General features: G+C 32.3%; 3 protein-coding genes across 5 annotated transcripts; 1 reads left to right on the plus strand and 2 right to left on the minus strand.

Moving 5' to 3' along the window:
• Window positions 1-226: 226 nt before the first annotated feature.
• On the minus strand, window positions 227-2,069 carry LOC130898806 (transmembrane protein 70 homolog, mitochondrial). The gene is made up of 3 exons (XM_057808342.1): window positions 1,786-2,069; window positions 1,496-1,738; window positions 227-421 (listed from the first exon to the last, which is right to left on the minus strand). The coding sequence occupies exons 1-3, from the start codon at window positions 2,011-2,013 to the stop codon at window positions 233-235; spliced, it is 660 nt and encodes a 219-aa protein (XP_057664325.1). The 5' UTR covers window positions 2,014-2,069; the 3' UTR covers window positions 227-232.
• A 670-nt stretch (window positions 2,070-2,739) lies between these two features.
• Window positions 2,740-27,894, plus strand: LOC130898796 (uncharacterized). Of its 3 annotated transcripts, XM_057808326.1 has the most exons (15): window positions 2,754-2,841; window positions 18,537-18,683; window positions 18,752-20,410; window positions 20,471-20,587; window positions 20,648-20,854; window positions 21,211-22,263; window positions 23,154-23,348; window positions 23,412-23,776; window positions 23,837-24,056; window positions 24,119-24,331; window positions 25,686-25,803; window positions 25,859-26,138; window positions 26,198-26,300; window positions 26,475-26,620; window positions 27,628-27,894. In XM_057808326.1, exons 1-15 carry the CDS (start codon window positions 2,784-2,786, stop codon window positions 27,787-27,789), a joined length of 5,043 nt encoding a protein of 1,680 aa, XP_057664309.1. In that variant the 5' UTR covers window positions 2,754-2,783; the 3' UTR covers window positions 27,790-27,894. The 3 variants fall into 3 exon arrangements, with proteins under 3 accessions (XP_057664308.1, XP_057664309.1, XP_057664310.1); XM_057808325.1 differs by having other exon boundaries at window positions 2,740-2,841; window positions 20,471-20,854; XM_057808327.1 differs by lacking the exons at window positions 23,154-23,348; window positions 23,412-23,776; window positions 23,837-24,056; window positions 24,119-24,331 and having other exon boundaries at window positions 20,471-20,854.
• On the minus strand, window positions 10,977-15,033 carry LOC130898802 (putative inorganic phosphate cotransporter). Its single transcript, XM_057808333.1, has 5 exons — window positions 14,710-15,033; window positions 14,339-14,640; window positions 11,764-11,978; window positions 11,304-11,700; window positions 10,977-11,241 (listed from the first exon to the last, which is right to left on the minus strand). Exons 1-5 carry the CDS (start codon window positions 14,979-14,981, stop codon window positions 11,036-11,038), a joined length of 1,392 nt encoding a protein of 463 aa, XP_057664316.1. The 5' UTR covers window positions 14,982-15,033; the 3' UTR covers window positions 10,977-11,035.
• Window positions 27,895-27,911: the final 17 nt, after the last annotated feature.

Raw genomic sequence — 27,911 nt, forward strand, 5'->3', positions numbered from 1 at the left:
CGTACAGGGTGAGGAAAAAGAACTGATTTTATTTAATTTACATACAGGGTGTGTAAAAGTTAATTTTTTATTAAATTAATATACAGGGTATGTAGACTTTGTTTTTTTATTAAATTAACATACAGGGTGTGTGAAAATTGGGTCTTTATTAAATTAACATACAGGGTGAGGAAAACGAAGTGGTTTTTTATTAAATTGATGTACGGGGCGATAAAAAAAACGAGGGAATAAATTATTTTTTATTTTCAGACGTTCGATACAATTTTAAATCCAACGGTTTGTCATAACCCATTATCCTGGCGTAATGTTCGGGATAATCGAACATCCTCGGATCTATGAACATGGGTTTACCCTTTACTTTTATAGTGGTAAACATACCGGGTACGTCTGGTACCAATACGTCTTCGGGCGTAAATTCGGTCTGAAAATTAATTGTCTATAGAACATATCGGTGGAATTGGAATTGGATGACGTTTAGGGGTCGAATGAACTACTCGGAAATTGGTAAATATTTGAAAAAAATTGGTAAAAAAGAATCAATTGAATGCTAAAATAAAATGGAGACAAATGAACTACTCACAACTGTATAAATACTGAAAATGGTACTTGAAAGATGATTTGAGATCATGTAAACGTATCAAAAGACCTATTTAATGATAAAATACATAAATTCAGTCGAAAACACCATAAAAATCAAAGTTTTATGGTAAACTACCATAAAAAACTACTTAAAAGTAATAAAATGAGAGCTACAACAAAATGGGGACAAATGAACTACTCAGAACTGTATAAATACTGAAAATGATACTTGAAAGATGAGTTGAGATGATGTAAACGTATCAAAAGCCCTTTTTAATGATAAAATACATAAAGTCACTTAAAAATACCATAAAAAACTGCTAATAAGTAATAAATGAGAGCTACAACAAAATGGGGACAAATGAACTACTCAGAACTGTATAAATACTGAAAATGGTGCTTGAAAGATGATTTGAGATCATGTAAATGTATCAAAAGCCCTATTTAATGATAAACTACAGAAATTCGATCGAAAACACCATAAAAATCGAAATTTTATGGTAGATAATCATAAAAAAACTGCTAAAAGGTTATGAATGACTCATAAGGGTACTAAAAAGATGATTTAAGTTCATGTGGATGTACCAGAAGCCCCATTTGATGATAAAATAAGTAAATTCATCCAAAAACACCATAAAAAATACTTAAATGTACCAAATTCAGTAACACAACAAAGTCAGGACAAATGAACTATTAAACATTCGAAAACCATTAAAGAGAAATGTTTAAGGACAACAGGACAATATGTGAAATGCCTAGGATGTAGTACAATAAAAAACAATCAAAATACCCAGCGTTATAAAACATTGAACCCCAATTAACTAAAAAGCATCAAAATATCCAAGAAAACGTCGAACAAAATGAAAAATTGAATCAATGATAGATAAAAAAATGATATTTATATGAAAACACGTACCTCTTTGGTCACGCAGAAGAAATTAACAGTTTTCGCTACATAACTATCAGTATCTTTTTTATAATTCAAATGCGTGACGTATTTTTTGGTTATAAAATGTAACAATATTGGGGTAACGACTGTAAAAAATCCTATAGCCGTATAAGCCGCTACTATAACCGGCACGTTACCCGTCGAAGCTATCTCCTTATATAAGAAAGGCTGGGATATTACTCCCACCAAACTAGAAGATAAGGAGAAAATCTGAAAAGAAACAATTAACTAAAATAATAGAATCGCCCATTGTTTACCTTCACTGCTTTTATTTGTGGCGTTAAACTACCCCAGTAAATTTGTTTCACGTCTTTTTCGTTTTGCGTCGAAACATATCTTATTTGTGGACTGTTATGTAAAGAAAATGGCGGTCGTTGAACGTTATTTAATCGTAAACTTAACGATCTCGATAGAAATAGGTTTTTGGGGGGATTAACACACTTTTTTACCGGAGAAAGTATACGTAAAACAGCTTTTAAAGTCATTATAATAACAAATAACCTTTTATCTTCTTTTTTTATATCGTTCGGTAATGAAGTTAGTGACGTTATTCTTCTTTTACTTGGCCTTTATCTATGCGATTAATAACATAGTTAATAGTTCGAATCGATATAAAAGAACGTACAACTAGTTAATATAACAATTTTAAAATATAAATTCGTCTTTTTTTGTAATTGGTCTCTACCTATATGATTATAAGGATAAATAATGTTAAATTTTGAATTGGTTGTAAAAGGAGGTACGTTAAGTTGATACAACGAAGCTTGACACATACAATCTTCTTTTTATAATAAATGGCCTTTACCTATACGATTATAAAAATAAATAATGTGGAATTTTAGATTGGTTATAAAAGAGCGTACATAAGTTGATGTAATGAAGCTTGACACGTACATTCTTCTTTTTCTTTTAATTGGCCTCCACTTACACGATTATAAGCATAAATTTCGAAAAAAGATTTTCTAAATAAATTCTTATAAAAGCAAATTAAAATCTAATAATAAAATGAAATATTACGTAAATATATGTATAAATGAGTTATTTTTGGTATTATTGCAAAAAACCAATAGATACAGGGTGTATTTAAAATACGTTATTTTGTATATAAATAAAATAATTATTGTTATTGAAATTGTTAGGTCGATTAATTTATCTCGTCCCACGTATAGTGGTAGGAGTTTCTTATGATTCCATCTGGCATCTTATGTATCAGTTTATATCGAACATCGGCTAGAGGAAAAACTAAAAATTTTCAATGCATTTTAAAAGTTTTTCGCGTATTTTTTTTCTAATGTGCCTGTTTATTATTTCTGGTAAGTTGTTTGTTAATTAAAATCAATTTTAATAATATATAAAAAAGAATCATATAAAACGGAAATTATAATAATATTTATTAATTAGAATTTCTGAGATACAAGGTATTAAAGTTAATATATGAAAAATTGAAAATAATTTAGAAAATTTATTTTACGAGGGAAATTCGGGAATTAATTGAAATACGGTGTATTTTTTACTTTTTTACACATTTTTTATTTTTGTTTTGGTACTCTAGACAGCTTTTTCTAATTATAGGAACCTTTCCAGCCACTTTTTGAATTAAAATACGACTTTCTAGATACTCTTTATTCATATTCTGGCTTTCTAGTCATTTTTTACTCAAAACCTGGTTTTCTAGATGGTATTTTCAAATTTTAAAACCTTTCGAGTCACTTTTTATACAAAATATGACATTTTAGACACTTTTTAATCAAATTCCGACTTTCTAGATATTTTTTTCAACTGTAATCCAGAAAATCTTTGAATTTTAAAACCTTTCAAGGCAATTTTCATTTAGAATCTCACTTTCTAGATACTTTTTATTTATATTTTGACTCTCTAGATATTTTTAACGACTGTTATCAACTTTCTAGCTTCTTTCTGTCCAGATTCTGATTTTCTCGATACTTTTTTTTATCTTCTAACCCTTTCTAGTCACTTTTCAATTGGATTCTCACTTTCTAGATACTTTTTATTTATATTATAACTTTCTAGATATTTTTAATGACTGTTATCAACTTTCTAGACTCTTTATGTCTGGATTCTGGTTTTCTAGAAACTTTTTTTTATCTTCAAATTCTTTCTAGTCACTTTTCAACTAAATTCTCACTTTGTAGATACTTTTTATTTATATTATGACTTTCTAGATATTTTTAACGACTGTTATCAACTTTCTAGCTTCTTTCTGTCCAGATTCTGATTTTCTCGATACTTTTTTTTATCTTCTAACCCTTTCTAGTCACTTTTCAATTGGATTCTCACTTTCTAGATACTTTTTATTTATATTATAACTTTCTAGATATTTTTAATGACTGTTATCAACTTTCTAGACTCTTTATGTCTGGATTCTGGTTTTCTAGAAACTTTTTTTTATCTTCAAATTCTTTCTAGTCACTTTTCAACTAAATTCTCACTTTGTAGATACTTTTTATTTATATTATGACTTTCTAGATATTTTTAACGACTGTTATCAACTTTCTAGCTTCTTTCTGTCCAGATTCTGATTTTCTCGATACTTTTTTTTATCTTCTAACCCTTTCTAGTCACTTTTCAATTGGATTCTCACTTTCTAGATACTTTTTATTTATATTATAACTTTCTAGATATTTTTAATGACTGTTATCAACTTTCTAGACTCTTTATGTCTGGATTCTGGTTTTCTAGAAACTTTTTTTTATCTTCAAATTCTTTCTAGTCACTTTTCAACTAAATTCTCACTTTGTAGATACTTTTTATTTATATTATGACTTTCTAGATATTTTTAACGACTGTTATCAACTTTCTAGACTCTTTTTGTCTGGATTCTGGTTTTCTAGATATTTTTTTTTATCTTCAAATTCTTTCTAGTCACTTTTCAACTAGATTCTCACTTTCTAGATACTTTTTATTTATATTATAACTTTCTAGATATTTTTAATGACTGTTATCAACTTTCTAGACTCTTTATGTCTGGATTCTGGTTTTCTAGAAACTTTTTTTTATCTTCAAATTCTTTCTAGTCACTTTTCAACTAAATTCTCACTTTGTAGATACTTTTTATTTATATTATGACTTTCTAGATATTTTTAACGACTGTTATCAACTTTCTAGACTCTTTTTGTCTGGATTCTGGTTTTCTAGATATTTTTTTTTATCTTCAAATTCTTTCTAGTCACTTTTCAACTAGATTCTCACTTTCTAGATACTTTTTATTTATATTATGACTTTCTAGATATTTTTAACGACTGTTATCAACTTTCTAGACTCTTTTTGTCTGGATTCTGGTTTTCTAGATACTTTTTTTTATCCTCAAATTCTTTCTAGTCACTTTTCAACTAAATTCTCACTTTGTAGATACTTTTTATTTATATTATGACTTTCTAGATATTTTTAACGACTGTTATCAACTTTCTAGCTTCTTTCTGTCCAGATTCTGATTTTCTCGATACTTTTTTTTATCTTCTAACCCTTTCTAGTCACTTTTCAATTGGATTCTCACTTTCTAGATACTTTTTATTTATATTATAACTTTCTAGATATTTTTAATGACTGTTATCAACTTTCTAGACTCTTTATGTCTGGATTCTGGTTTTCTAGAAACTTTTTTTTATCTTCAAATTCTTTCTAGTCACTTTTCAACTAAATTCTCACTTTGTAGATACTTTTTATTTATATTATGACTTTCTAGATATTTTTAACGACTGTTATCAACTTTCTAGACTCTTTTTGTCTGGATTCTGGTTTTCTAGATATTTTTTTTTATCTTCAAATTCTTTCTAGTCACTTTTCAACTAGATTCTCACTTTCTAGATACTTTTTATTTATATTATAACTTTCTAGATATTTTTAATGACTGTTATCAACTTTCTAGACTCTTTATGTCTGGATTCTGGTTTTCTAGAAACTTTTTTTTATCTTCAAATTCTTTCTAGTCACTTTTCAACTAAATTCTCACTTTGTAGATACTTTTTATTTATATTATGACTTTCTAGATATTTTTAACGACTGTTATCAACTTTCTAGACTCTTTTTGTCTGGATTCTGGTTTTCTAGATATTTTTTTTTATCTTCAAATTCTTTCTAGTCACTTTTCAACTAGATTCTCACTTTCTAGATACTTTTTATTTATTTTATGACTTTCTAGATATTTTTAACGACTGTTATCAACTTTCTAGACTCTTTTTGTCTGGATTCTGGTTTTCTAGATACTTTTTTTTATCCTCAAATTCTTTCTAGTCACTTTTCAATTAGATTCTCTCTTTCTAGATACCTTTTATTTATATTATGACTTTCTAGATATTTTTAACGACTGTTATCAACTTTCTAGCTTCTTTCTGTCCAGATTCTCACTTTCTAGATACTTTTTATCTATATTATGACTTTCTAGATATTTTTAACGACTGTTATCAACTTTCTAGCTTCTTTCTCTCCAGATTCTGATTTTCTAGATACTTTTTTTTATCTTCAAACCTTTTCTAGTCACTTTTCAATTAGATTCTCTCTTTCTAGATACCTTTTATTTATATTATGACTTTCTAGATATTTTTAACGACTGTTATCAACTTTCTAGACTCTTTTTGTCTGGATTCTGGTTTTCTAGATACTTTTTTTTATCTTCAAACCTTTTCTAGTCACTTTTCAATTAGATTCTCTCTTTCTAGATACCTTTTATTTATATTATGACTTTCTAGATATTTTTAACGACTGTTATCAACTTTCTAGCTTCTTTCTGTCCAGATTCTCACTTTCTAGATACTTTTTATCTATATTATGACTTTCTAGATATTTTTAACGACTGTTATCAACTTTCTAGCTTCTTTCTCTCCAGATTCTGATTTTCTAGATACTTTTTCTTATCTTCAAAACCATTCTAGTCACTTTTCAATTAGATTCTCATTTTCTAGACACTTTTTATTCATATTATGACTTTCTAGATATTTTTAACGACTGTTATCAACTTTCTAGCTTCTTTCTGTCCAGATTCTCACTTTCTAGATACTTTTTATCTATATTATGACTTTCTAGATATTTTTAACGACTGTTATCAACTTTCTAGCTTCTTTCTCTCCAGATTCTGATTTTCTAGATACTTTTTTTTATCTTCAAACCTTTTCTAGTCACTTTTCAATTAGATTCTCTCTTTCTAGATACCTTTTATTTATATTATGACTTTCTAGATATTTTTAACGACTGTTATCAACTTTCTAGACTCTTTTTGTCTGGATTCTGGTTTTCTAGATACTTTTTTTTATCTTCAAACCTTTTCTAGTCACTTTTCAATTAGATTCTCTCTTTCTAGATACCTTTTATTTATATTATGACTTTCTAGATATTTTTAACGACTGTTATCAACTTTCTAGCTTCTTTCTGTCCAGATTCTCACTTTCTAGATACTTTTTATCTATATTATGACTTTCTAGATATTTTTAACGACTGTTATCAACTTTCTAGCTTCTTTCTCTCCAGATTCTGATTTTCTAGATACTTTTTCTTATCTTCAAAACCATTCTAGTCACTTTTCAATTAGATTCTCATTTTCTAGACACTTTTTATTCATATTATGACTTTCTAGATATTTTTAACGACTGTTATCAACTTTCTAGCTTTTTTCTGTCCAGATTCTGATTTTCTAGATACTTTTTATTTATATTATGACTGTTTCAAGTATGTCAAATAGCACTTGTATTATCCCACGTTCTCAGTACGATTTTTTTTCACAGGAAACTAAATCGGGGGAAATTAAGGACTTTGTTGTAAGATATGTTGATTTAACCGAAAAAAAAATGCTAATATATCGGATTTTTATTTTCGTGGGCGCGTTAAATATGTAAAACAAAAGTATTATAATCGTGAAATATGTAATACGAAGTAGTGTTAATTTTTACTGCACATTTGGTTACTAGATTAACACCCACGTGATGATTCGATATCGAAATACCACTATGGGTGTTTTTTTATTATTACCACATAGTTTGTGTTGATATATAGTGACAGTATTTAATATCTACAGGGTGATTCATCAATGTTTCAACCGTTTCCTTCAAATATTATAAGTTTCAGTAATACGAGGGTTGTTTAAAAATTAATAAGTCGTTGATTTATGTCTAAAACGATAATAAAAGACCTAAACTGTTGTATAAAGTGAACTCAAAACAAACAAAATGAATCCTTTGCTTATTAAAACAAATACAAAAAAAGGATGGTCGTGGGAGTCACATCGATACAAAATAACGTACGTCATCTATGTTGCGGGTCCCCATTAGGATCGTGTGCCATAAATTTTAATGAATTCACCCCCGGTGCGAAATATTGGGATCTGTTAGTCATTTACTTGAAGGATATCAAATCGATAATAAAATTTTTTGTTTTATGATTGTGTGAGCGCGAAGAATCGTAAATTTAATTATTTAAATTAAAGATTTATGGTACACGATCCTAATGGAGACCCGCATCATAGACGATGGATTCCGGGTGTCCCTCGCACGCTCGAGTGTCATCAAGGTATCGATGTGACTCCTACGACCATCATCAGTTACACGACTTATCGAGCGATGTTTTATTTCGTAATTTTTCATTTTTTTGTGGATAAAATCGAAAGTTCTAATTTTTTTTGTATGGAAATACGAACGGTTCATCGTTTTTAACTTATGACCCAATATAAATAATGATTTTTAAATAATTGACCCTAATTGATCGGTTCGATATTTTACACCGAGTTTATTTCGTACTAACGGACCTTAAAATAGATGGTGACGAAATCGAAAAACGGGTATTAAGAAAATTTACGATGTTTTCCTGGAGATATTTTCGGAAAAACGTTAAGACACATCCAGGAAACAAAAGAAAAACGTTACAACTTGAAAACACATCTATGTACAATCGAAATAAATTATTAATACGAGGGTGGGGGAAATATTGAAATTTCGTTTTTTTTTAGTATATATTTTTTATTTTCTCGCAAATTATAAGTTTTATCAAGGAAAAACCTCAACCTCAAACCAAAGTTGGATATTAAAAGTAATTAACGGCAAATTCTGGGAATTTAACGGCACAAACGGCTTTTAAAAATGATTAATGGCAAATTTTGGGAATTTAACGACAAAAACGACATTTAAAAAGTAATTAACGGCATATTCTGAGAATTTAACTGCAAAAAACGTCACTGAAAAGTAATTAACGGCAAATTCTGGGAATTTAACGGCACAAACGGCTTTTAAAAATGATTAACGGCAAATTCTGGGAATTTAACGGTAAAAACGTCCCTCAAACAGTATTAACGAAAAATTCTGGGAATTTAACGGCATAAAAACGGCCCTTAAAAGTAATAAACGGTAATTTTAGGAATATAACGATGAAAAACGGCACTTAGAATAATTAACAGTGAATTTTCGAAACTTCATGGCAAAAAAGGCGCTAAAACATTATCAACGGTATATTTTTAAAATTTTACAGCATAAAACGATATAAAAACGGCACTTATAAATAATTAACGGTAAATTATGAGAATTTCAAGATGAAAAATGGCATTTGATAATAATTAACGGCAAATTCTGGCCATTTCACGGCAAAAACGGCCTTCGAACATTATTAATGGCAAATTCTATGAATTTTACAGCAAAAAACGGTCCTAAAATATTATTAACGGCATATTCCGGAAATTTTACGGAAAAAAACGGCCCTCAAACAGTATTAACGGCAGATTATGGAAATTCAATGGTAAAAGCGCATATAACGGCCCTCGAACTGTAACAATGACAAATTTTTTGGAATTTATCGGCAAAAAACGGACCTCAAACATTATTAACGGCAAATTCTGGGAATTTCATTGCAAAAGCGGGCCTCAAACATTATTAACGGCTAATTTTGAAAATTTTACAGCATAAAACAGCAAAAAATGGCTCTAAAAAATTATTATTTATTATATTATATTATTTAACGGCAAAAACGACACTTTAACGTAATTAACGGCAAATTCTGGGAATTTAACGGCATAAAAACGGCGCTTAAAAATGATTAACGGCAGATTCTGGAAACTTAATGGCAAAAAACGACATTTAAAAATGATGAACGGAAAATTCGGGGAATTTAACGTCAAAAAACGGCACTTGGAAATAATTAACGACAAATTCGGGGAATTTAACGGTAAAAAACGGCACTTGGAAATAATTAACGACAAATTATGGGAATTTAACGGCAAAAAACGGCATTAAAAAATGATTAAAGGCAAATTCTGGGAATTTAACGGCAAAAAACGGCATTTAAAAATGATTGAAGGCAAATTCTGGGAATTTAACGGCAAAAAACGGCATTTAAAAATGATTGAAGGCAAATTCTGGGAATTTAACGGCAAAAAACTGCATTTAAAAATGATTGAAGGCAAATTCGGGGAATGTAACGGCAAAAAACGGCGCTTGGAAATAATTAACGACAAATTCGGGGAATTTAACGGTAAAAAACGGCACTTGGAAATAATTAACGACAAATTCGGGGAATTTAACGGTAAAAAACGGCACTTGGAAATAATTAACGACAAATTCGGGGAATTTAACGGTAAAAAACGGCACTTGGAAATAATTAATGACAAATTATGGGAATTTAACGGCAAAAAAACGGCATTAAAAAATGATTAAAGGCAAATTCTGGGAATTTAACGGCAAAAAACGGCATTTAAAAATGATTGAAGGCAAATTCTGGGAATTTAACGGCAAAAAACGGCATTAAAAAATGATTAAAGGCAAATTCTGGGAATTTAACGGCAAAAAACGGCATTTAAAAATGATTGAAGGCAAATTCTGGGAATTTAACGGCAAAAAACGGCATTTAAAAATGATTGAAGGCAAATTCTGGGAATTTAACGGCAAAAAACGGCATTTAAAAATGATTAAACGCAAATTCGGGGAATGTAACGGCAAAAAACGGCACTTGGAAATAATTAACGACAAATTCAGGGAATTTAACGATAAAAAACGGCACTTGGAAATAATTAATGACAAATTTTGGGAATTTAACGGCTAAAAACGGCATTTAAAAATGATTAAAGGAAAATTCTGGGAATTTAGCGGCAAAAAACGGCATTTAAAAATGATTAAAGGCAAATTCCGGGAATTTATCGGCAAAAACGGCATTAAAAAAGGATTCAAGGCAAATTCTGGGAATTTAACGGCAAAAAACGGCATTTAAAAATGATTGAAGGCAAATTCTGGGAATTTAACGGCAAAAAACGGCGTAAAAACGGCATTTTTTAGCTTGTCGGAAATTTTAAGTTGGCCCGCTCGACTTGCTTGGACTGTTTTAACTGTCATACGAACAAACTCAAATTATGTAGTGTAAATCGGGCTTTAATTCCAAAATAAGTCGATACTCGAATGGTTCGGCGTTATTCTGACCTTATATCGACAATCTTCGATATTTTTACCAACAAATGAAAAGCGAATTTCGTGCACGTCAACATTTTTATTTACATTTTCATTTTTTTTTCTTTGTTTCTCGTACCTATTCGTTCACGTAATCCCATTCCTGTCTGTCCGCTTTGGCGAATATTATATAAACAATCGCCAGAGCGGTGGACGAACCGAACAAAAGCCACATACAAATCCGCCAACCTTCGATGGATTCGTCGGTAGTTAATATACCAACCATATAAGGCGCTATCAACCCAGCGAACGAAGCTATACCATTCACAATCGCCATTATGGTACCTAACCGAATATATATATCGATGGTTAATCTAAATTGGAAGGCGTTTAATTTTCGAACTTACCCCCGTAATGTATCGTGATATCGTTAACGTTGACTTTCATTCCAGAGAAAAACGGTCCGACCAAAAAAAACGACACCGTCACCAATATTTGCGCCAATAATCTATTGCAACCGACATACACGGTGATTATTAATATGGAGCTCGGTACGACGCACGAAAATGTCGTATAAAGCTTCCTAGCCGTCGCCAGTTCCAGCCAATCGCGGTTCGTTATGAAATCGGTTACGTAAGCGAACACGATATTTCCCACCCAAAGGGCGAAAAAGGGTAGCGCGGTGGTGAAAGCGTTCGTTTCGACGTTCATCTTGAGTATCTCTTTCAGATATTTCGGCAGATCGGTCAAGAGGGTGAAGAAGATTAGATTGTGGGCGAATTGGCCGGCTAATAAGGCCCATACCTGTAAACGAATCGTTTTTGTTTTCGTTTTTTTTTTTTTTTTGATTATATATTCCGACCTTACCGGTAAAGATTTACACAATTGCCACCACGGTACTTTGAATCTTTCCGGCTTTTTTATTTCTTGCGCCAAATATTCTTTTTCTTCGTCGGTTATAAAGGGATGCGTGAAGGGATGCGAAAATACGAATAAATAGTAAAAAGCGCAAAATATCAACGAAAGAAAACCCCATACGTAAAAAGGTACCACCCAGCTTTTGGCGGCCGATATCATCATTCCTATAACAATGATCGATTATTGTATTACGCCCCTCATATTCGAATATATCGCGATTCCATTCGAATATCTCTAGCACTAACCCCCGTAATTGCAAGTGTGATCAAATTTTGAAATAACTTTCTTACTACACCCGTAAGTGTAGAGAGGCGTGACTCTATCATTGAAATATATTCGACATGACCCCCGTAATCAAAAACATTACGTTTTCATTAGAATATTTTTGGCATTGGTTCTAACCTCGTAGGTGAAACTTTCAATTTTTCATTGAAATATATTCGGTATTCCCCTCGTAATAAAAAATATTACGTATTCATCGGCAATTTCTGGAAATTTAACGGCAAAAAACGGCATTAAAAAATAATTGACGACAAATTTTGGAAATTTAACGGCGAAAAACCGCATTTGGAAATAATTAACGGCAAATTCTGGAAATTTAACGGCAAAAAACGGCACTTGGAAATAATTAACGGCAAATTCCGGAAATTTAACGGCCAAAAACGGCATTTAAAAATAATTGACGACAAATTTTGGAAATTTAACGGCAAAAAACCGCATTTGGAAATAATTAGCGGTAAATGCTGGGAATTTAACGGCAAAAAAGGCACTTGGAAATAATTAACGGCAAATTCTGGAAATTTAACGGCAAAAAACGGTACTTGAAAATAATTAACGGCAAATTATGGAAATTTAACGGCAAAAAACGGTACTTGAAAATAATTAACGGCAAATTATGGAAATTTAACGCCAAAAAACGGCATTTAAAAATAATTGACGACAAATTTTGGAAATTTAACGTTAAAAAAAGCACTTTGAAATAATTAACGGCAAATTCTGGGATTTAACGGCAAAAAACGGCATTTAAAAATAATTGACGACAAATTTTGGAAATTTAACGGCGAAAAACCGCATTTGGAAATAATTAACGGCAAATTCTGGAAATTTAACGGCAAAAAACGGCACTTGGAAATAATTAACGGCAAATTCCGGAAATTTAACGGCCAAAAACGGCATTTAAAAATAATTGACGACAAATTTTGGAAATTTAACGGCGAAAAACCGCATTTGGAAATAATTAACGGCAAATTCTGGAAATTTAACGGCAAAAACGGCACTTGGAAATAATTAACGGCAAATTCCGGAAATTTAACGGCAAAAAACGGCACTTGGAAATAATTAACGACAAATTCCGGAAATTTAACGGCAAAAAACGGCACTTGGAAATAATTAACGGCAAGTTTTGGAAATTTAATGGCAAAAAACGGCACTTGGAAATAATTAACGGCAAATTCTGGGAATTTAACGGCAAAGAACGGCATTTGAAAATAATTGACGACAAATTTTGGAAATTTAATGGCAAAAAACGACACTTGGAAATAATTAACGGCAAATTCTGGAAATTTAACGCCAAAAAACGGCATTTAAAAATAATTGACGACAAATTTTGGAAATTTAACGTTAAAAAAGGCACTTTGAAATAATTAACGGCAAATTCTGGGAATTTAACGGCAAAAAACGGCATTTGAAAATAATAGACGACAAATTTTGGAAATTTAATGGCAAAAAACGACACTTGGAAATAATTAACGGCAAATTCCGGAAATTTAATGGCAAAAAACGGCACTTGGAAATAATTAACGGCAAAAAACTACACTAAAAACAGCATAAAAACGGCTATCAAAAATTTTTATCGGCCATTTCTGGGAATTTCATGGCAGAAAACAGATTTCAACAATTATTAACGGCAAATTCTGGGATTTTTTTGGGCAAAAAAGGCACTTAAGACAATTAACGACAAATTGTGGGAATTAAACGGCCAGCTGTACTAATATATTCATTAAAATGTCATAGATTCTAGCCTCGTAGGTGAAGCTTTGAATATTTCATTAAAATATATTCGGTATTCCCCTCGTAATAGAAAATATCACGTTTTCATCGGAATATTTTTGGTATGGCCCCCGTAAATGAACCTCTGACGAGTTAATAATGGTATAATTAGCATTTCCCCGGTAATAAATAGAATTACGTCGATTTCGTGAATCTACATTTTATACTGCAACTGTAAACGATCTTTTGACAACTTTCTCATATTATATTTGACATATCCCCCGTAATAATAAGAATTATGTCGTTTTCTCAAAAATACATTTCGTACTGCACCCGTAAGCGATCTTTTACCGATTTTTTTATAGTACATTTCACATATCCCCGGTAATAATACAAATTACGTCGATTTCGTGCTGATACATTTTGTAGAGTCCCCGTAGCATTAACATTTAAATTAAATTTTTTCGTTAGAATATTTTCGGTGTCGTCCTAGTAATGTGTATGATTTTACGTACCGCCCCCGTAATTAAATTACCTGTAAACACACTTCCGGTAACGGCTCCCATATTGGAACCGCCGAAAGCGATCCCGCCCAAAAACCCCCTCTGGTGCTTGGGTATCCAGCACTGTATGAAAGTGGATATGGTGGGTAGTAAAGGCCCTTGGGCAAAACCTAAGATTAGTCTTAATATTATAGCGCCCCAAGAGCCGCCGTACCGTATCCCCAACGGCATCAAAAGGGTGACTATCGAGGAGACGATCATGCAGACGCCCATGACGTGCCTGCCGCCGAACTTATCCGCCATCCAACCGCCGGGGATGTGGCTCAAGAAGTAGCTGGAACCGTTCAAATTAGTTCCTATTCTAATTTTTTTTTTTTTTTATTAAATAATTTTGTGTATATACCTGCCGAAAAAGGCGTACAGCACCCCGGCTTCGGCCTCGTTGTCCCACGGGAAAGTGCCTCCTTCCACTTTTTCCAATTTTTCGTAAACGTACTCCGGGCAGGCGTCAACTTTGCTACTTACGTTCCTATCTACCATTTCCGTGATCGCTATGTTCAAAACCACCCTCAAATGGTAAGCGTTCAGCAAAGCTAATTGCATCATTATTATGAGGACGTACCGTTGGTGCAAGACGAATGAACCGTAGACGCATTTTAATGGATTGAAGGGCATATTTATGATTTGATCAAATTTTTCTTGAACTGTCACGGTTTACGTCAGACATGTCATCGAATCGAATAGGTTAAGGTCTACTTCTTTTTTTATTCATTTGAAATTAACAGCGTAGAAGCGTTCACGAGAACGTTGATTTTGTTTACTCCGAACGCACTCGAGTGATTCCGGATTACTATTATTAATTAATATAATAATTTGAAAAGTTACTTTTACTTAATTTTTAATTAGAATTGGGTCGTTTTTTTTTATAATAAATGTTTATAACAATTAATTGATGGGTATACTTGAATAATCAGCTCATTTGGGTCAGTAAATAAATTATTTATTGCATTTATTACGTAATATACAGAGTGATGCATCATCTAGATACTTTTTTCAATGTTTGAGACACTTTTCTATTATATTTTCATTTTCTAGACACTTTTTGTTTGGATTCTTGTTCTTCAGACGTTTTTGTTTGAATTCTGGCATTTGAAATACTTTTTTGTGTTTCCAAAACCTTTCTAGTAACTTTTTATTTAGAATATGACTTTCTAGACACTCTTTGTTCAAATTCTAGCTTTAGAAATACTTTTTTGTGTTTCCAAAACCTTTCTAGTAACTTCTTATTTAGAATATGACTTTCTAGACACTCTTTGTTCAAATTCTAGCTTTAGAAATACTTTTTGTGTTTCCAAAACCTTTCTAGTAACTTTTTATTTAGAATATGACTTTCTAGACACTCTTTGTTCAAATTCTAGCTTTAGAAATACTTTTTTGTGTTTCCAAAACCTTTCTAGTAACTTTTTATTTAGAATATGACTTTCTAGACACTCTTTGTTCAAATTCTAGCTTTAGAAATACTTTTTGTGTTTCCAAAACCTTTCTAGTAACTTTTTATTTAGAATATGACTTTCTAGACACTCTTTGTTCAAATTCTAGCTTTAGAAATACTTTTTGTGTTTCCAAAACCTTTCTAGTAACTTTTTATTTAGAATATGACTTTCTAGACACTCTTTGTTCAAATTCTAGCTTTAGAAATACTTTTTGTGTTTCCAAAACCTTTCTAGTAACTTTTTATTTAGAATATGACTTTCTAGACACTCTTTGTTCAAATTCTAGCTTTAGAAATACTTTTTTGTGTTTCCAAAACCTTTCTAGTAACTTTTTATTTAGAATATGACTTTCTAGACACTCTTTGTTCAAATTCTAGCTTTAGAAATACTTTTTGTGTTTCCAAAACCTTTCTAGTAACTTTTTATTTAGAATATGACTTTCTAGACACTCTTTGTTCAAATTCTAGCTTTAGAAATACTTTTTTGTGTTTCCAAAACCTTTCTAGTAACTTTTTATTTAGAATATGACTTTCTAGACACTCTTTGTTCAAATTCTAGCTTTAGAAATACTTTTTGTGTTTCCAAAACCTTTCTAGTAACTTTTTATTTAGAATATGACTTTCTAGACACTCTTTGTTCAAATTCTAGCTTTAGAAATACTTTTTGTGTTTCCAAAACCTTTCTAGTAACTTTTTATTTAGAATATGACTTTCTAGACACTCTTTGTTCAAATTCTAGCTTTAGAAATACTTTTTGTGTTTCCCTAACCTTTCTAGTAACTTTTTATTTAGAATATGACTTTCTAGACACTCTTTGTTCAAATTCTAGCTTTAGAAATACTTTTTTGTGTTTCCAAAACCTTTCTAGTAACTTTTTATTTAGAATATGACTTTCTAGACACTCTTTGTTCAAATTCTAGCTTTAGAAATACTTTTTGTGTTTCCAAAACCTTTCTAGTAACTTTTTATTTAGAATATGACTTTCTAGACACTCTTTGTTCAAATTCTAGCTTTAGAAATACTTTTTGTGTTTCCAAAACCTTTCTAGTAACTTTTTATTTAGAATATGACTTTCTAGACACTCTTTGTTCAAATTCTAGCTTTAGAAATACTTTTTGTGTTTCCAAAACCTTTCTAGTAACTTTTTATTTAGAATATGACTTTCTAGACACTCTTTGTTCAAATTCTAGCTTTAGAAATACTTTTTTGTGTTTCCAAAACCTTTCTAGTAACTTTTTATTTAGAATATGACTTTCTAGACACTCTTTGTTCAAATTCTAGCTTTAGAAATACTTTTTGTGTTTCCAAAACCTTTCTAGTAACTTTTTATTTAGAATATGACTTTCTAGACACTCTTTGTTCAAATTCTAGCTTTAGAAATACTTTTTGTGTTTCCAAAACCTTTCTAGTAACTTTTTATTTAGAATATGACTTTCTAGACACTCTTTGTTCAAATTCTAGCTTTAGAAATACTTTTTGTGTTTCCAAAACCTTTCTAGTAACTTTTTATTTAGAATATGACTTTCTAGACACTCTTTGTTCAAATTCTAGCTTTAGAAATACTTTTTGTGTTTCCAAAACCTTTCTAGTAACTTTTTATTTAGAATATGACTTTCTAGACACTCTTTGTTCAAATTCTAGCTTTAGAAATACTTTTTGTGTTTCCAAAACCTTTCTAGTAACTTTTTATTTAGAATATGACTTTCTAGACACTCTTTGTTCAAATTCTAGCTTTAGAAATACTTTTTGTGTTTCCAAAACCTTTCTAGTAACTTTTTATTTAGAATATGACTTTCTAGACACTCTTTGTTCAAATTCTAGCTTTAGAAATACTTTTTTGTGTTTCCAAAACCTTTCTAGTAACTTTTTATTTAGAATATGACTTTCTAGACACTCTTTGTTCAAATTCTAGCTTTAGAAATACTTTTTGTGTTTCCAAAACCTTTCTAGTAACTTTTTATTTAGAATATGACTTTCTAGACACTCTTTGTTCAAATTCTAGCTTTAGAAATACTTTTTGTGTTTCCAAAACCTATCTAGTAACTTCTTATTTAGAATATGACTTTCTAGACACTTTTTTTTCAAATTCTAACTTTAGAAATACTTTTTTGTGTTTCCAAAACCTTTCTAGTAACTTTTTATTTAGAATATGACTTTCTAGACACTTTTTTTTCAAATTCTAACTTTAGAAATACTTTTTTTGTGTTTCCAAAACCTTTCTAGTAACTTTTTATTTAGAATATGACTTTCTACACACTTTTTTTTCAAATTTTAACTTTAGAAATACTTTTTTTGTGTTTCCAAAACCTTTCTAGTAACTTTTTATTCAAAATATGACTTTCTAGACACTCTTTGTTAAAATTCTAACTTCCGAAATACTTTTTTTTGTGTTTTCAAAACCTTTCTAGTAACTTTTTATTTAGAATATGACTTTCTAAATATATTTCTTCAATTGCCAGAGTTTTCTAGACATATTTCAAATTCTAACTTTACAGAAACGTTATTCAAGACTTCTAAACACCAGTCATTCAGATTCTGTCTTTCTAGACACCTTTTATTCAAATACTGGCTTTCAAAATACTTTTTCGAGTTTTCAAAACCTTTCTAGACACTTTTTATCTAGATTCTGACTCTATAAATATTTTTCTCTGATTGCCTAGACATATTTCAAATTCTAACTTTCTAGATACGTTTTCTAACATTCAAGACATAACCTATGAGTTTGTGTTCTATTCTAGAAAGTAAATATACTACGAGGGTTCTTCCAGAACATCTTAACACAACTCCAGACGCACCTTGTACGAATATCGGACCACCCGATAAAGAAACTGGTAGTAAATGTGAATGTCCTTCGGGATTTCGAAAAAAAGGAACACGCTGCATCGGTACGTTTCATAAATCCAATATTTCTCATCCTGTTGATCACAAGAGACTAAATCAAGTCTATTTTCAGATATAAACGAATGCGATCCAGAAGATTGTCCGCCGGCTGGTGATATTTTGTTTGCAGACGCTGCTGACGAAGACGAATACGAAGATGAAGACTACGATGAAGAAAATTATAGCGACGATTACGAAGAAGAAGAATACGTAGATCCGAGGATTAAAAATGTTGGAGAAAACGCTAAAAAAGATCGATACGATGAAGATTACGAAGATATTAAGGCTTCAAATGAAGAAATATCATCGAATACTTCTAAAGATAGCAAAAATGAAGAAACAACAATAAAAACAGTTGAAATAGATATTGAAGATGAAGATAAAACTAAAAATATGAATGACACTCTTAGTTCCGTTGATAAAAATGATAAAAACACTCTTATTAACATTGAAAATGGAGATACCAATGTTTTATTAGATAGGAAAGACGAAGAGGACGATAATAGTGAAGATAACGAAGAAACAACTACTACAAATGAAGAATTATCATCTAATACTTCTAAAGATATTAAAAGCGAAGAAACAACAATAAAAACAGTTAAAATAGATATTGAAGATGAAGATAAAACTAAAAACATAAATGACACTCTTATATCTTTTGATAAAAACACTGTTATTGACACTAAATATAAAGATAAAAGTGTTTTTATAGATAGGAGAGATGAAGACGACGATAATGGTGAAGGGAACGAAGAAACCACTACTTCAAATGAGGAATTATCATCCAATACTTCTATAGATATTAAAAATGAAGAAATTACTACCAATACAGATGGAATAGACATTAAAGATAATGAAGAAAGTGTTGTAATAGATAGGAAAGATGAAGATTTTGAGGATACTACTATAATTGACGTTAAAACAACTAATAAAGATACCAATCACAATAAAAATGATGATATAGAAAAACTAGACGACGAAGACGATGATACAACTGAAGATTACGAAGAATACGACGAAACAACTGAAGAATCTATCACGGATTTAACAGACAGACCGAAATTAGTCGATTCTGGCAGAAAAATCAACGAAATTACTACTGAAACAGATGAAATACATACTGAAGATGAAGATAAAACTAAAAATATGAATGAAACGCTTAATTCTGTTGATAAAAATGGTAAAAACACTGTTATTAACATCGAAAATGAAGATACCAATGTTTTAATACATAGGAAAGACGAAGAGAACGATAATGATGAAGATAACGAAGAAATAACTACTTCAAATGAAGAATTATCATCTAATACTTCTATAGATATTAAAAGGGAAGAAATTACTACCAAAACAGATGGAATAGACATTAAAGATAATGAAGAAAATGTTGTAATAGATAGGAAAGACGAAGATTATGAAGATACTACTATAATTGATATTAAAACAACTAATAAAGATACCAATCACAATAAAAATGACGATATAGAAAAACTAGATGAAGAAGACGATGATACAACTGAAGATGACGAGGAATACGACGAAACAACAGAAGAATCTATTACTGATTTAACACCCAAACCGAAATTAGTCGATTCTGACAGAAAAATTAACGAAATTGATGAAGAAAATAAAAACAAAGTAACCACCGAAGAAGATGTCGATGAATACGATGATTATGACGAAGAATATACCGATAACGAAATAGAAGAAGAATGCGAAGAAGGCGATTGCGAAGGTGAGTGGTTCGTAGCGGAACAGGGCCGTATTAAGGGTGATTTGATTCATTTAATTCCAGAAATCGACGAATGCGATTCGGCGACGAACCCCCTTTGTCAAAATACGACTTGTTCCCACGGGGAAACGAGAATAGACGGAAAAATGCGATGCACGTGTCCTTTGGGGTTCGTATTAGGTAAAAAAACCCCCCCTTCCGACACCAACCGCCAAAATCTGGGAGATTATTTTGTTGTAGGTTCGGATAACAAAACATGCGAAGACATCGACGAATGTCTTTTGCTCGGAGACTGTTCGCAGACGTGCGTAAACGTGGTGGGATCTTATAAATGCGGCTGTAGGGAGGGTTTCGTTTTGGAAAGGGATAAATTCTGCGTGGATGTAAACGAATGCGATGAAAACGAGGATTTACACGAATGCGAACATATTTGCGTCAATTATCAAGGTAAGGGAGAGATCTAAATGAGTTGTTTTATCATCTAATACTTTGTTTTATCATCTAATACTTTGTTTTATCATCTAATACGTTGTTTTATCATCTAATACGTTGTTTTATCATCTAATACTTTGTTTTATCATCTAATACTTTGTTTTATCATCTAATACGTTGTTTTATCATCTATTACGTTGTTTTATCATCTAATACGTTGTTTTATCATCTAATACGGTGTTTTATCATCTAAAACGGTGTTTTATCATCTAATACGTTGTTTTATCATCTAATACGTTGCTTTATCATCTAATACATTGTTTTATCATTTTTTTCACTGTTTTCTCATATAATAACTTGAATTTTCTTAGGTGGGTACGAATGTTCATGTTACGAAGGATTCCAACTTTCATCAGACGACGTGACTTGCGTCGACATCGACGAATGTCAAACTGACAACGGAAATTGTAGCCAAAAGTGTATAAACACTCGAGGTTCGTACTTCTGCGCATGCGAGGAAAATTACACATTAAAAAACGATAACCGGACTTGTATAGTGACGGATCCTTGTTGGGGAGATAACGGCGGTTGTTCGCACAGATGCGTCAACGAAAACGGTACCGCCAAATGCGAATGCCCCGAAGGGCACATCCTAGAAGACAAGGATTGCTATATACTTGATCCTTGTTCGACAGACAATGGCGGTTGCAGCCATATTTGCATTAACGCGAATTCGGCGGTTAGATGCGCATGTCCCTCAAACTTCGAACTCGTCAATTCCACAACTTGTACGGAAATCGATCCCTGCACCGAAAACAACGGGGGTTGTTCGCATATTTGCGCATTTGAAGAAGGCGTTCGAACATGTTCGTGTCCTCAAACTCACGAATTACACAATTTAACGCATTGCTCGGTTAAAAACCCATGTTTGGAGAACAACGGGAGTTGTTCGCATATTTGCGCATTTGAAGAAGGCGTTCGAACATGTTCGTGTCCTCAAACTCACGAATTACACAATTTAACGCATTGCTCGGTTAAAAACCCATGTTTGGAGAACAACGGGGGTTGTTCGCATATTTGCGCATTTGAAGAAGGCGTTCGAACATGTTCGTGTCCTCAAACTCACGAATTACACAATTTAACGCATTGCTCGGTTAAAAACCCATGTTTGGAGAACAACGGGGGTTGTTCGCATATTTGCGCATTTGAAGAAGGCGTTCGAACATGTTCGTGTCCTCAAACTCACGAATTACACAATTTAACGCATTGCTCGGTTAAAAACCCATGTTTGGAGTACAACGGGGGTTGTAGTCACTTTTGTTCAAGCGATGAAGAAGGGGAAGTGGAATGTTCGTGTCCTGAAGGATTCGTCTTGGAAGGTTCGTTAAATTGTGTACCAACAGATCCTTGTTTACTTAATAACGGTAAGTGCATGTTTCTTTGTTAAATTGCCACTGTAATGACCCGATTCACATTCAATAGATCATTAATTTAATCTTTATCACGTTTCTTTCGTAAAACTAGCCTCTGTAATAGTCCATTCACGTTCTATACGACCATAAATGATTTCAAATATGATAATTGACGAAATTCGAATGTATCTTTGAACATAGCCTCTGTAATAACCCCCCGAATAATATTTCTTGGCGAAACTAGCCTCTGTAATAGCCCCATTCACGTTCTATACGCTCATAAATGATTTCAAATATAATAATTGACGAAAAATGAATGTATCTTTGAACATAGCCTCTGTAATAACCCCCCGAATAATATTTCTTGGCGAAACTAGCCTCTGTAATAGCCCCATTCACGTTCTATACGCCCATAAATGATTTCAAATAAGATAATTGACGATATTCGAATGTATCTTTGAACATAGCCTCTGTTATAGCCCCCCGAATAATATTTCTTGGTGAAACTAGCCTCTGTAATAGCCCCATTCACGTTCTATACGACCATAAATGATTTCAAATAAGATAATTGACAAAATTCGAATGTATCTTTGAACTTAGCCTCTGTAATAACCCCCCGAATAATATTTCTTGGTAAAACTAGCCTCTGTAATAGCCCCATTCACGTTCTATACGCCCATAAATGATTTCAAATAAGATAATTGACGAAATTCGAATGTATCTTTGAACATAGCCACTGTAATAACCCCCCGAATAATATTTCTTGGTGAAACTAGCCTCTGTAATAGCCCCACACTCCCGGAAATGGGTTTCCAATATAATTTTTCGAAACTAGCCTCTGTAATGTCCGAATTCACGACTCGCGAACACGATTTTTACCATAAAATGGCGTCTATTTACAGGCAATTGTTCCCACATATGTAATTCGACCTCATTAGCGAGAATCTGTTCTTGCCCCGAAGGTTACCGATTAAAAAACGAAACGTCCTGCGTCGAATCGAATCCGTGTTTCGTAAGCAACGGGGGTTGTTCGCACGGCTGCGTCAATCTACAAGGCGTACCGAAATGTACCTGCCCGCCGGGATACAAATTATTCGGTAATATAACCGCTTTATCTACCGCATTTAAGTACGTTCGATTTTTTTTTTTTTTCATTGCAGATAAAACCTGCAAGGACGAGGATCCGTGTACGAAAAACAACGGGGGTTGTTCGCATATTTGTCGTAGCGAAGGGGGTAAACGAAAATGTCTTTGTCCCGCTGGGTATATTCTGCGACCCAACGGTAGGGTTTGTAAGGAAATTAACGAATGTAGGGTGAATAAGGGCGGTTGTTCGCACGGTTGCAAGAATCTACCGGGGTCGTACGAATGTACGTGCCCTTTCGGATTGAAATTAGATCGAAGAAGGAATAAAACGTGCGTGGACGTCGACGAATGTTCGATTGATAATGGGGGGTGCGAAATGATTTGTAGAAATTTTATGGGGGGGTTTAAATGCGGTTGTCCCGAAGGATATAAGCTACAGGTTGGTACTAGGTGTAATTATACTTCGGAAAACCCTTTTTTTATTATTAAAACGTTCCAGAGGGATGGTAAGTCTTGCCGACCATCTAGGGTGGTTTATTGCAAACTACCACCGGCTCCGGTGAACGGCGTCGTCAGGTGTTGGGAGGAAAAACTTGATAAAGTACCAGCGGGTACTAGATGTAACGTCTGGTGTAACGAAGGATATAAATTAAAAGGAAATAAACAGAAAATTTGTACAGAAACGGGAAAATGGGAAAACGACGATCAAATTTGTTTGGGTGAGACAAATTTCCGAAAAACCCTCGTATATATTAGGAAAAAAAAACGTTTTTTTTTACAGTGGCGACTTGTCCCAAATTACCAGTTATCCGAAACGGTTGGTATATACCGGGTGTTTGTAATTCCGGTAGGACTTATATCGGAGAATCGTGCGCCATCTATTGTCGCGAAGGTTTTACTTTGAAAGAAGGAATCGGTAATTATACGTGCGATTCTAATATGAATTGGACGCCAGCTGTCGCGTCGGACGTTTTGTACGGCTCCTGTATCAAAAGTGAGTATATTTAATGACGGAAATTATTTTTATGAGGAAGCCGCTCGATTTAATGCAATTATTTTGGGTTTCGGCCATCGTATAGACCAGATTTAATAACCAATGATTAAAATACATCAACATCCTTCTAAATAACGCTACACGGAAGAGTAAAGTAGTAAAATGTATAAACAACTCAACTAAATCCAATTTCTGTCTTGTTTTTTATCAAATTTTCGCTTTGGTGGCCATTTTATAGTCCCGATTTGATTCACAGTGACTATTATGTATCAAAATCTTTCTAAATAACATTATACCGAATAATAATCGACATTACTGAAGGTTTAACTAAACTAGATCTAATTTATGGCTCGTTTTTCATCGAATTGATGTTCAGTTGGCCATTTTAGAGACCAGCTTCGATCTCAAGTGACAATTATATATCAAAATCCTTCTAAATAACGCAATATCAAATAATAATCGACATTACTAAAGGATTAACTAAACTAGATCTAATTTTTGCTTATTTTTCATCGAATTGATGATTTGGTGGCCTTATTAAGGCACAGATTTGATCCCCAGTGACTATTATATATCAAAATCCTTCTAAATAACGCAATATCAAATAATAATCGACATTACTAAAGGATTAACTAAACTAGATCTAATTTTTGCTTATTTTTCATCGAATTGATGATTTGGTGGCCTTATTAAGGCACAGATTTGATCCCCAGTGACTATTATATATCAAAATCCTTCTAAATAACGCAATATCAAATAATAATCGACATTACTAAAGGATTAACTAAACTAGATCTAATTTTTGCTTATTTTTCATCGAATTGATGATTTGGTGGCCATATTAAGGCACAGATTTGATCCCCAGTGACTATTATATATCAAAATTCTTCTAAATAACGCAATATTAAATAATAATCGACATTACTGAAGGATTAACTAAACTAGAGCTAATTTTTTGCTTGTTTTCCATCGAATTGATGATTTGGTGGCCATATTAAGGCACAGATTTGATCCCCAGTGACTATTATATATCAAAATTCTTCTAAATAACGCAATATTAAATAATAATCGACATTACTGAAGGATTAACTAAACTAGAGCTAATTTTTTGCTTGTTTTCCATCGAATTGATGATTTGGTGGCCATATTAAGGCACAGATTTGATCCCCAGTGACTATTATATATCAAAATCCTTCTAAATAAAGCAAATATCAAATAAAAATCGACATAAATGAAGAAATAACTCGTTTTCCATCGAATCGACGTTTTGGTGGTTATTTTATAGTCCAAATCTAACTCCTTTTGACTTTTACTTGGAATTCTTGGCAAAATACCTGAAAATACCGTTTTGCAGCGCCGGATAATACGTACGTTACCTGTCCTAATAAAGGACGAATGGATTTTGTCCTGCCCCAAGGTGAAAAGCAGATGTTAGTGAAAATACCGAAGCCGGAAACGAACGCCGATTGGAAGTGGGTAGATAATTTTTTGTTTACGAAAATTTTTTTTTCATTCTGAGAATTGCAGTTTGGTCATTTCGCGACCGGTTTGGGGTACCAGATTGGAAACCGTCCTCCCCGCCGGAAGGTCTGAATTAAATTTCATAGCCGCTTCGTCGTCCGATTTTAACCGGACCGCATCGTGTAAATTGGTCATAAACGTTTTGGATAAAGAGCCGCCTTTAGCGGCGGGATGCCCGGACAACGTCGAGAGACGCCTTAATAGCGGGGAAACAACCGCCATCGTCTACTGGAAAGAACCGATTTTCCAAGACAACGTCGGAATTTCCAAGATTTACAAAACGAGAGTAAGATTTTATTTTATTCGATAATTTAACTCCGTGTCATTTTTTTCGTCGATTTGCAGGAGCCAGGAAGCGAGTTCGGCCCTGGATTACATCACATAACTTACGTAGCCAACGACGAGGCTGGAAATAGAGCGTTCTGTCATTTCAGTATTGACGTCAGAGGTGAGTTTTTATTCTCTAAAATCGAATTCTAACGTAAATAATAACGGTCGAATAAAAAATCGGAAAACAACCGCCACACGGACTATATGATCCAACGGGCATTGAATTTAACCCCTAAATACGTTCGGGCTTATTAATATCGATAATTTCGATTGTTTTCGTATTATTTTACAGATAATTTGTACAACGAACCATCGAACTCATTAGAGCAATTGAGCTCGGCGACGTACGCAAGTCACATAACAGCCGGGAAGTACAAGGCCGTTTTGATCTGTCCCAATGGCGTAAAATTTATTACTGACGATCTTTATAAGTACAATGTAAGTCGACATTTTTAGGTTAATTTATCTCTAAATTAGATTTAGCTAGGTTAAGTTTAAGTTATGTTACATTTAAGTTGAGTTATGTTCAAGCTAGGTTAAGATCAGTCAAATTTAGATTTAGTTAGGTTCCATTTAGTTATGTTTGAGTTTTGTTAAGTCTAATTATGTTTCGGTTTGGTTAGGTTAAGTTCAGTTAAGTTTAGGGTTAGTTAGGCCAAGTTATTTTTAAGTTGGACCAAGTTAAGCTCAAGATAAGTTTAGTTAATTATGTTTAGATTTGGTTACACTAACTAAGGTTTCGGTTTGGTTAGATTTAGTTATATTTGAGTTGGGTTAAGTTTAGTTACATTTAGGGTTAGTTAGGCCAAGTTATTTTTAAGTTAGACCAAGTTAACGTCAAGGTAAGTTTATTTAATTATGTTTAGATTTGGTCACTTTAACTAATGTTTCGACTTGTTTAGGTTTAGTTATGTTTAAGTTGGGTTAAGTTCAGTTACATTTAGGGTTAGTTAGGTAAAGTTATATTCAAGTTAGGTCAAGTTAAGCTCAAGGTAAGTTTAGTTAATTATGTTTAGATTTGGTCACTTTAACTAATGTTTCGGCTTGGTTAGGTTTAGTTATGTTTAAGTTGGGTTAAGTTCAGTTAAATTTAGGGTTAGTTAGGTAAAGTTATGTTCAAGTTAAGCTGAAGGTAGGTTTTTTTAATTATGTTTAGATTTGGTTACTTTAACTAATGTTTCGATTTGGTTAGGTTTAGTTATATTTAAGTTTGGTTGAGTTAAGGTTAGTTAGGTCAAGTTATATTTAAGTTAGGTCAAGTTAAGCGCAAGGTGGATTTAGTTAATTATGTTTAGATTTGGTTACTTTAACTAATGTTACGGTTTGGTTAGGTTTAGTTATGTTAGTTAAGTTAAGTTAGGTTAAGGCTAATTACGATAAGGTTTAGTTAGGTTAAGTTCTATATGATTTAATATTTGTTGAAAAATGTTTTATTTAAATTTCAGAATATGTTGTCAGGTAAGTTGGGTTGCTATTGGAAACACGTGAAGGTTGCCAAGTCGCCGATGGAGCCTCAGCTTTTTACGGTACCGAAGATTTATTCGAAGAGTCGATTACCTTTTAATATGAGACGTGATCGAAGAGTTTTTTTCAAATGGAATCGATGAAATTTCGATAGACCCTGTATTATATAAAACTCGAATATTTACGCCATAACGTGTTCTTTTCAAAATGGACATTTTATCAATGCTCCTAGAAATTTTTAATCATGGGAAATTTTTATTTTATT

The sequence above is a fragment of the Diorhabda carinulata genome, chromosome 10 (assembly GCF_026250575.1).
Source record: "Diorhabda carinulata isolate Delta chromosome 10, icDioCari1.1, whole genome shotgun sequence".
In the NCBI taxonomy this organism is placed as follows: Eukaryota; Metazoa; Arthropoda; class Insecta; order Coleoptera; family Chrysomelidae; genus Diorhabda; species Diorhabda carinulata.